Raw genomic sequence first — 10,693 nt, 5'->3', positions numbered from 1 at the left:
ACACCAGAATAAAAAGTACATCAAATATATACAAAAACAGGTTAATCTGAGTACCACTGATGACTATGGCTATGGCTTTGGCTTTGGCTATGGCTATGGCTATGACTATGGCTATGGCTATGGCTATGGCTATGGCAATGGCTATAGCTATGGCTATGACTACGACTATGACTATGGCTATGGCTTTGGCTTTGGCTATGGCTATGGCTATGACTATGGCTATGGCTATGGCAATGGCTATAGCTATGGCTATGGCTATGGCAATGGCTATGGCTATGGCTATGGAAATGGCTATGGCTATGGCTATGACTATGACTATGGCTATGGCTATGAATATGACTAAGGCTATGGCTATGGCTATGGCTATGACTATGACTATGGCTACGACTATGACTATGACTATGGCTTTGGCTATGGCTATGGCTATGGCAATTGCTATGGCTATGACTATGACTATGACTATGGCTATGGCAATGACAATGGTTATGGCTATGATAATGGCTATGGCTATGTCTATTGATGAATATGGTTATAATGGCGGTGATGATGATGAAATTTTTGTCAAGCATTGCTCAACATAAGTTTGAAATTGATCTATATGTTTCTCTCCTAGATGTGTCCACCAAATAAAAAAAAACTAATAAGCGAATAAGTTGATATCTTATCACGTATTGATGATCCAAACTACGTGTTAATGATCAAATCGCATGTAGAAGATCGAATCATATATTGCTTGAGTAGATCCAAATAATAATTCAGTGGTTATACCTCCTTCCTCGCTGGTGGAACCAAGTGTATGGTCGGAGTAGGTCACTAGGTTGGACGGAGCTGCCGAAGAGAAGAACAACTCCCAGTCCAAATCATCAAAGGCATCTTGTCTAAAGTTACAAAAGGTTGGATCCTCGAAAGTACAATTGAAGATCGCTGTGAATGTAAAAAAAACAACACACAATCATTATTAATAATGACTTAGAATATAAATTACGTCAAATATTGATCGAATTATATACAAACTGCGTACCGATGACGTATAGGGTTAAAGAGGGGGCTATTTGTGTATTGATATTCAGGTGCGGAATAACTTAATTGTTTGAAAGCATGTTCACACAGACAGTATTAATATATTAATATGTTATATAGATGCTTCAAAATAGTTCAACTCATCAGAAGAGACGGTAATCAAGTCTTTGTGAGAATTATTAATGTAAGAGGTTTGAACGTAAGGAGATATTCATTAAGCGTATGATCTGTATACCCTTATGTTATTTCCATTTTGTACTAAATATTATGTGATGAAATTCAAGTACGCCACATTACTGATACGTCATGTCAAATATCAAATTCGAATATATATATATATATATATATATATATATATATATATATATATATATATATATATATATATATATATATATATATATATATATGTGTGTGTGTATATATATATATATACATATATATATATATATATATATATATATATATATATATATATATATATATATATATATATACATATATATATATATATATAGGCTGACACCAGTTCAAATGTAGGTTGACATCAATTCAATTACTGGCTGACACACATATATCTAAATTCCATTTTTTTTACGGCATCAAGTTATACGGTTTATGTTTACATTAACTCGAACATCTTTTGAAAGCATTATTATTTCTAGTATTCAAATTATTTTGGCATATCGATGTTGGCATATTGTCAGACTTGTTTGAACAACATAATGTTGTCCATTGCCAAACAATTGCATTGTTTGATTTCACAATGCATGATAAGAAAATATGAACAATGTACTGCTCGATAAACACAATCAAAGTTTTGGCGCAAGAGGTTTGATAGCTGTTATTAAAAGGATGTTTGTGATCTAATGTAAATATTGCGCAATCATGAATCCATCCGATAGAAACAAAGACGACATTTGGCGAATTTGGCTGTGGTTTACTTATAAAGGTGCTTGGATGAAGATGTTCGTTTTAATTACCGTTAATTGATTTCCAATTAATATTTTCAAGGCCGAACTAGATGATTGACAAAAACAAAAAACATGTGTTCATCGGTATGTGTGTATTGTTTAACAATTGATATTGAACAATGGCTCGTTTACAGCTTTTAACCTCTGTTAACGTTTGAACTTCACGGTCTAATCTTTGCGTTTTTTGTTCAAAGTAAAAGAAAATGTAGAAACAAAACTAACAATTGCCAGGGAAGTTAAAAACACACTATAACTTATCTTGCCCACCCAGTAAATTAACTCCGAACACCATCATATATCCTGACACAAAGTAATGTTGGTGTTGACTGTTGGTGTTGACTGTTGGTGTTGACTGTTGGTGTTGACTGTTGGTGTTGACTGTTGATGTTGACTGTTGATGTTGACTGTTCAAGTGGCATATTACAATTAGATGTCAAGCTTTCATTAACGTATTTTTGTGAAAAGTGAGGTTGATTCACTGTGGCTATGTTGTAATATACTGGACTTCAATTAAACCACCCACCCCTCCCCCTCCCCAAAAAAAATAAAAAGAAACATAAGCAGTCGTTTGTTGAACGATGTTGAAATCACTATTATATGTAAAATGGAAAATTAGATGTAAAAAAAAACAGTGTTGCTCACCCAGTAAATTAGAAAATAGCCACAAGGTGTGCAAAAAACAAAGAAGAACAGAATTAAATTAAAGCTGACTCCCCCCCCCCCCCCCCCTCGTGAAATGATTCTTATTTACTTGCTGACAGGTGTTGTATAATTCATACCTTGTACAGGCTGGCTATGTATTCGGTTAAAATACAGTAACCTAAAGGTAAATCATGTGATGTTACAGGCAAGGCTAATCTAATTACTATTGACCGATTGCAAAAGTTCATTTAAAGCTGTAAGATTCGAGACTTTAAAAAGAAGTTGCTAAATGACCCTTCCTCTTAAATATTAATTAAATTTACAAAATGTGGTTGATGTCCAGACAGTCACGTGATTGAGCATGCGCATGACTGTGATACGTCATGTGATTGGAAAAAAAGGTCAAAAGGTTAAATTTACCTTGGATAGATATTTTAAGATAGCTATCAGCTATCAACGAATGCATGTGATGTCAGCATGGTGTCCTTATATATTCAAATTAATTTCGGAAAAATATATCTCTCAATTGATGTCACCATATATTTTAATTGGTGTCAGCATATATTCGAAATTAGCCTTAACACATACATAGTCGATCAAGTGTATGTGTAACTCGAATTGAAATCAAGCTATGTGCTTGAATATATATCAGTATATTTTCGAATTATTTGTCCTTTATATTTTCGAAATGATGTTACCATACAGATGTTTTAAATTGGTGTCAGCATATATTCGAATTAGTATGTACATATGCATAGTTGAAAACTTGACATCAAGCTGTATGCTTGAATTTGTGTCATTATATATTAATGTTCGAAATAGATTCGAATTGCTGTCACCATATGTTTTAATTGGTGTCAACATGTAATAGATTTAGTTTTTACACCTGTAGATCGTTGAGCAAATGTGCGTGTATTCGAAGAGACATCAAGCTCTATGCTTGAATTGATGTGATTATATATTCGTATTAATGTCATTAACTATTCAAATTAATGTCAAATAAATTTAAATCAAATACATAATCGAAATATATTCTAATTGCTGTCACCATGTGTTTTATTTGGTGTCAGCATATAATCGAATCAGCATTTACACATGCAGATCGTCGAACATATATATGTATTCAAATTGATGTCGGAAATATATTCGAATTGTTGTCACCATATATTTCCATTGCTCTCAACATTTGAACTTAGGTATTTTGATGATATTATTCAATTCAGGCGCTGTCTTAAAACTTTTCTTTCTGACAACTATATTATAGTTTTTGCAGTCGCAAAGCGCATTGAAAAACTTTTGTTGGAGTCTGCGCAATATAAGACTAACATACCTCATGACTTTCGAATTTTTTTCTTTCTCACTGAAATATAGTTTAACAACGCAAAGGTAAAGAAATGTTGGCATAAAATACTCAACATTATCTATGGCCCATATTGGCCACCGTAGCCTCTATAAAGCCCTAAAGCAAATGTGTTGTAGACCCATGCTAACCCGCCTTTTTGTCCCCCCCCCCCACCCCCCCCACCCCCATCTCCCTTTCCAAGTATTTGAAAGCTTTCTACGCCTCTGGTGGAGAACACGTGACACCTGAATCATCACAAGAGTTCTTACGATAATGAAAAACTACCATATCAAACTTGAAATGAATAGTCAATTGTCCGAATCAAATTTGATTACATTAACAACTAATAAAATTAAAAGTCATTCCTACCAAGCTCTTAATTCCAAAGAACAACAATTCACTCTTTGAGGATATACCGGACGATCTCTCTCTTGTGGAGCTCTGTTTGAAGCAAACCTTCTGGGATCAACATTCTAAGCAAGCAATGGAATTTTACTCCTCAAACAATAGGGATCAGCCTGGACACTCTCAAAGGTTGATATCTCATATCTTTGTGATTTAAGAGTGTAGGCAGGTGGTATGAAGCTTCCAAAAAGTGGAGAGCGCAACATCAGAGGGGCACTTTCTCATTCCACATCCACCACTCGTTATGCTCTAAACCGATACACACCGGCCATATCACATAAATATATATGATGTGTTAGTATGCTATCAATACTATTATGGTGCACGTGACTCTATCAACCTACATCTGTACTTCTGTCCATCCATAATTTAGAACTTTCCACACAAAAAATCCTCCTGTGTTCATTCCTTGAACAAAAGTCTTTAGCAACCTCGGTTAAATCCAAGTCATCGGTCTTAGATTTGTGAACATTCAATAACATCAGACTGTTGTATCTCTTTTGTGACGTTGTGCTACTCAGATAATTCTTTAGAAGAAGCTGTGTGGAGAACTATCTTTCAGCTGAAGCGGTACTTAAAGGAGCCAACAATTATATATGAATGAGTTTTGCAAGTTCTGAAAGTTCAAAAAGATATTGGATGCCGTTTTAAATACAGCATGAACAGACTAAAAATAAATCATAAAAATAAAATATTAAAATTAACAAAGGCTTAAGATATCCAAAAGACAGTTCTTCATCAATGGGGCACATTTTATTTGCCAGTAGGGCACATTTGCTATTTTTGGAAAAAAGAAGGGGCACGTGCCCCCAGTTCCCCGGCTCCTACCCCCCTGAGTGTAGGTATCTCAGTATAACAAGTAATAGGTGCTGGTTCATGAAAGGAAGTTCAATACACTCACACGCAATTACGTAAATATCAACTTATAAACACTTACATACGTCAAGTTCATCCAAGATCATTACTCATAATTTAGATACACATCTGTAACTATGTTTATTACCTGAAACTAGTTACTTTGTTGTAGTTGAGTGTAGTTCGGTTCTGTCCCAGAGTGGTATACTCCTAGCAAGGTGGACAGGTCGAAGGACTTCTCTCCCAGAGTGTTATACTCCTAGTAAGGTGGACAGATCGATGGACTTCTGTCCCAGAGTGGTATACTCCTAGTAAGGTGGACAGGTCGAGGGACTTCTGTCACAGAGTGTTATACTCCTAGTAAGGTGGACAGATCGATGGACCTCTGTCCCAGAGTGGTATACTCCTAGTAAGGTGGACAGGTCGAGGGACTTCTGTCCCAGAGTGTTATACTCCTAGTAAGGTGGACAGATCGATGGACTTCTGTCCCAGAGTGGTATACTCCTAGTAAGGTGGACAGGTCGAGGGACTTCTGTCACAGAGTGGTATACTCCTAGTAAGGTGGACAGGTCGAGGGACTTCTCTCCCAGAGTACCATACTCCTAGTAAGGTGGACAGATCGAGGGACTTCTCTCCCAGAGTACCATACTCCTAGTAAGGTGGACAGGTCGAAGGACTTCTCTCCCAGAGTGTTATACTCCTAGTAAGGTGGACAGGTCGAGGGACTTTTGTTCCAGAGTGGTATACTCCTAGTAAGGTGGACAGATCGAGGGACTTCTCTCCCAGAGTACCATACTCCTAGTAAGGTGGACAGGTCGAAGGACTTCTCTCCCAGAGTGTTATACTCCTAGTAAGGTGGACAGATCGATGGACTTCTGTCCCAGAGTGGTATACTCCTAGTAAGGTGGACAGGTCGAGGGACTTCTGTCACAGAGTGGTATACTCCTAGTAAGGTGGACAGGTCGAGGGACTTCTGTCCCAGAGTGGTATACTCCTAGTAAGGTGGACAGATCGATGGACTTTTGTCCCAGAGTGGTATACTCCTAGTAAGGTGGACAGGTCGAGGGACTTCTGTCACAGAGTGGTATACTCCTAGTAAGGTGGACAGGTCGAGGGACTTTTGTCCCAGAGTGGTATACTCCTAGTAAGGTGGACAGATCGAGGGACTTCTCTCCCAGAGTACCATACTCCTAGTAAGGTGAACAGGTCGAAGGACTTCTCTCCCAGAGTGTTATACTCCTAGTAAGGTGGACAGGTCGAGGGACTTTTGTTCCAGAGTGGTATACTCCTAGTAAGGTGGACAGGTCGAGGGACTTCTGTCCCAGAGTGGTATACTCCTAGTAAGGTGGACAGATCGAGGGACTTCTGTCCCAGAGTGGTATACTCCTAGTAAGGTGGACAGGTCGAAGGACTTCTCTCCCAGAGTGGTATACTCCTAGTAAGGTGGACAGGTCGAGGGACTTTTGTTCCAGAGTGGTATACTCCTAGTAAGGTGGACAGGTCGAGGGACTTCTGTCCCAGAGTGGTATACTCCTAGTAAGGTGGACAGATCGAGGGACTTCTGTCCCAGAGTGGTACACTCCTAGTAAGGTGGACAGGTCGAAGGACTTCTCTCCCAGAGTGGTATACTCCTAGTAAGGTGGACAGGTCGAGGGACTTCTGTCCCAGAGTGGTATACTCCTAGTAAGGTGGACAGATCGAGGGACTTCTGTCCCAGAGTGGTACACTCCTAGTAAGGTGGACAGGTCGAAGGACTTCTCTCCCAGAGTGGTATACTCCTAGTAAGGTGGACAGATCGATGGACTTCTGTCCCAGAGTGGTATACTCCTAGTAAGGTGGACAGGTCGAGGGACTTCTGTCACAGAGTGGTATACTCCTAGTAAGGTGGACAGGTCGAGGGACTTCTGTCCCAGAGTGGTATACTCCTAGTAAGGTGGACAGATCGATGGACTTCTGTCCCAGAGTGGTATACTCCTAGTAAGGTGGACAGGTCGAGGGACTTCTGTCACAGAGTGGTATACTCCTAGTAAGGTGGACAGGTCGAGGGACTTTTGTCCCAGAGTGGTATACTCCTAGTAAGGTGGACAGATCGAGGGACTTCTCTCCCAGAGTACCATACTCCTAGTAAGGTGGACAGGTCGAAGGACTTCTCTCCCAGAGTGTTATACTCCTAGTAAGGTGGACAGGTCGAGGGACTTTCGTTCCAGAGTGGTATACTCCTAGTAAGGTGGACAGGTCGAGGGACTTCTGTCCCAGAGTGTTATACTCCTAGTAAGGTGGACAGATCGAGGGACTTCTGTCCCAGAGTGGTATACTCCTAGTAAGGTGGACAGGTCGAAGGACTTCTCTCCCAGAGTGGTATACTCCTAGTAAGGTGGACAGGTCGAGGGACTTTTGTTCCAGAGTGGTATACTCCTAGTAAGGTGGACAGGTCGAGGGACTTCTGTCCCAGAGTGGTATACTCCTAGTAAGGTGGACAGATCGAGGGACTTCTGTCCCAGAGTGGTACACTCCTAGTAAGGTGGACAGGTCGAAGGACTTCTCTCCCAGAGTGGTATACTCCTAGTAAGGTTGACAGGTCGAGGGACCTCTGTCCCAGAGTACCATACTCCTAGTATGGTGGACAGATCGAGGGACTTCTGTCCCAGAGTGGTATACTCCTAGTAAGGTGGACAGGTCGAGGGACTTCTGTCACGAAGTGGTATACTCCTAGTAAGGTGGACAGGTCGAGGGACTTCTGTCCCAGAGTGTTATACTCCTAGTAAGGTGGACAGATCGAGGGACTTCTGTCCCAGAGTGGTATACTGCTAGTAAGGAGGACAGGTCGAGGGACTTCTGTCCCAGAGTGTTATACCCCTAGTAAGGTGGACAGATCGAGGGACTTTTGTCCCAGAGTGTTATACTCCTAGTAAGATGGACATGTCGAGGGACTTTTGTCCCAGAGTGGTATACTGCTAGTAAGGTGGACAGGTCGAGGGACTTCTGTCCCAGAGTGGTTCTCCACAGCTGTTTCCAATTGGTGCAATTTGATGAGTTAACACAGTCAATGATTTCACGAGAAGAATTGTTACCACTGTTTTCCCTACTGAATTAATCTAAAACTTTGCCGCATTTCGAACCAAGGAATATTAATCTACACCACTAGCGTACTTTGGCATATTTCTATCAGATTACCCCCACCCTCCCCCTCGTGAAAAAAAATTGTCAGATTTTGTTTTAAAGAAAATAAGTCATGCTTGAAAGTATTAGGCCCCCTATAAACAGAAGTCTAAGCCACGCCTTGATCTACGCATTGGTCTATATTCTATTATAGTGGTTGTAGTTTTACAGGCTGCGATAAAAACACCGTTCTCTGGACAACATTGCTATGAGTCGTAGTGTTGAACGGTTTGGTTGATAAAGCCTAACTATAGAAATTATTTGTTTGCGATAAACCATCCGAACATGAAAAGTTCTAACTTTTAGCCTTTCTGAGATAACAGGAAAGATTAAAATTAGAGTTGTAAGATTATATTATGTTATCTTAGACTGAATTTCTGTACTTCGACGTAACAGCATGATAACCCGCCAAATGCAAACAAATTACTTTGTTATACTTACTTCGATCGCAAACTGCAGTTGGTATTAACAGTAAAGCTGCAAATACTTCCAATGCGGATAACAATCGATAAATCTTCATAATGGAACGATTACCCATATTTTTAATGGTTCTCGTGTAGTCTTCAGCGCAGTCGTTCGATGATGTATTTCAGTCGATGCGTTCACAGCTAACATGTTATTACAGGCGAGCGATGCATTGTTGTGTCACCCAATATTGAAAAAGAAACGGAATCGGAAAGTTTTGTCTTTGCAAATATGACACAGATTCTTGTGAAAGTATGTATTGTTGTCGATTCCGACAGATTTGCTTATCTCGATAGTAAAGCCTCTTTGCGTAGTAAACAGATCAATAGAAAGGCTTGTGGTGTAGGATCTGTTAAAAGTTAGAAATATTCTCCAGAAACGTCACGACAACAGACAAAGTCTTTAAACAGATGGCTGGTGGTCAGCTACATTATCACGAGAAAGAAGATATTTATCCAATAATATTAAAATAACAGAGATTGCCCGTTCATTCAAAGCAAATTGATCCAAACAGGTCAAGGAGATATTGATATGTTAATCCAACTCTTTTGGCCAAGGATCCGATCGAGAGATAGTTAAGCCGATAGTTATTTGGAAACAAGAAATTAATCCGGTTGTTCTGAATATGCTATTGTCTGTGATGATCTACATTACTTATATGTATCCAATGTAAACCATATATAAACCATTCAAATCTCCAGAAGCAAAGTTTAAATGTAAACAAGGTACAATGCGAAGCTCAAGAAACCGCTGTTATAGTAAGAAGCCCTTTCGCGATGCCAAATACTGAAGTTCCTGCCACTTATTAACCGACACATCCCCTTCAATTAGGGATCGTTTCCTCCTTGCAAATCACCGTGTTGTCAGCATGAAAATTACATATCTATCTCTTCCCTCCTATACTAAGATGTTGAAACACGTATGCCAGGGGTGACCAGAAAGCTATTCACCAAAGAATGCCAAATATACACCGATGGGAATATGTAAATTGTATCTGTTCCACGGAAATAGATGGGAAGCAGGTGAGTTATGACGTCATGTGATGGTTGCTAAATTTATCAACAATCACGTGTTTTACACTCCGCATGCTCAAAGTACATTCGAGTCACGTGTAGAAACGACTTACCAGTTTGATTGGTTTAAGTCATATCGACAGTTTTCATGTTTTTGTATATTACGATTTATATAATTTAGAAGTACTCCATGTTCCCTCAGAATTCTGGCGTGCTGTTTTATTGTTCAACTTCACTATATCTTTTATATAGAGCATGGTTTCCCTTTTATCCCCCTGCGAACCCCCTGTGGATGTCAGAGTTGTCCACGAACCCCCAACTTCTCGAGACACGATCTGAGTCATTATTATACTATAATACGCATATAACAGTGCTTCGTGAAAAGATCAAGTTCATAGTGTAATATTGTAATGGAAAAAAAAACAAGAGGTGAACAAATATTTATTTGGGGGGGGGGGGGTACGTTGATACCAAAATATTTTCAGACTTTCTTTTCTTATATTTAATAAGAAAACTAATGCTAAACAGTTTTAAACTTGTACTACGCAAATGTTGTTAAAATAATGTGGAAATTATAGCACCATTTTGCATCTAAATCCTAATAAACTAAGCACAATTTCTCAAATAGGAGGAGGCACCACTCTGATTAGACCCTTCACCAGGGCGGACCTCAACTAAAATTTCTGCCCCGTCCCTGTTTTTTTTTCGACATTGTGAAGTAGCCTTTGGTTTATATTTCTTCGGACAAAATTATCTTGCCCAACCCTACCCCACTACCAATGCCACCCTAAGCATATGACTAAGTCAAACGTGAAACG

General features: G+C 39.4%; 1 protein-coding gene across 1 annotated transcript in view; it reads right to left on the bottom strand.

The window, feature by feature from the left end:
* The window catches only part of LOC139973557 (uncharacterized), an 18,977-nt gene extending 9,204 nt beyond the window's left edge, over positions 1-9,773 (bottom strand). Inside the window, exons 1-2 of the mRNA XM_071980320.1 lie at positions 8,839-9,773; positions 769-924 (exon numbers count right to left, since the gene is read on the bottom strand). Of these exons, the coding sequence (XP_071836421.1) occupies positions 769-924; positions 8,839-8,935 (253 nt within the window). The 5' untranslated portion in view covers positions 8,936-9,773. The remainder of the gene's footprint in view (positions 1-768; positions 925-8,838) is intronic.
* Between the last annotated feature and the right edge of the window lie 920 nt (positions 9,774-10,693).

This window comes from Apostichopus japonicus, chromosome 9 (genome assembly GCF_037975245.1).
Source record: "Apostichopus japonicus isolate 1M-3 chromosome 9, ASM3797524v1, whole genome shotgun sequence".
Taxonomy (NCBI): Eukaryota; Metazoa; Echinodermata; class Holothuroidea; order Aspidochirotida; family Stichopodidae; genus Apostichopus; species Apostichopus japonicus.
This window is presented reverse-complemented; position numbering and strand designations above follow the sequence as displayed.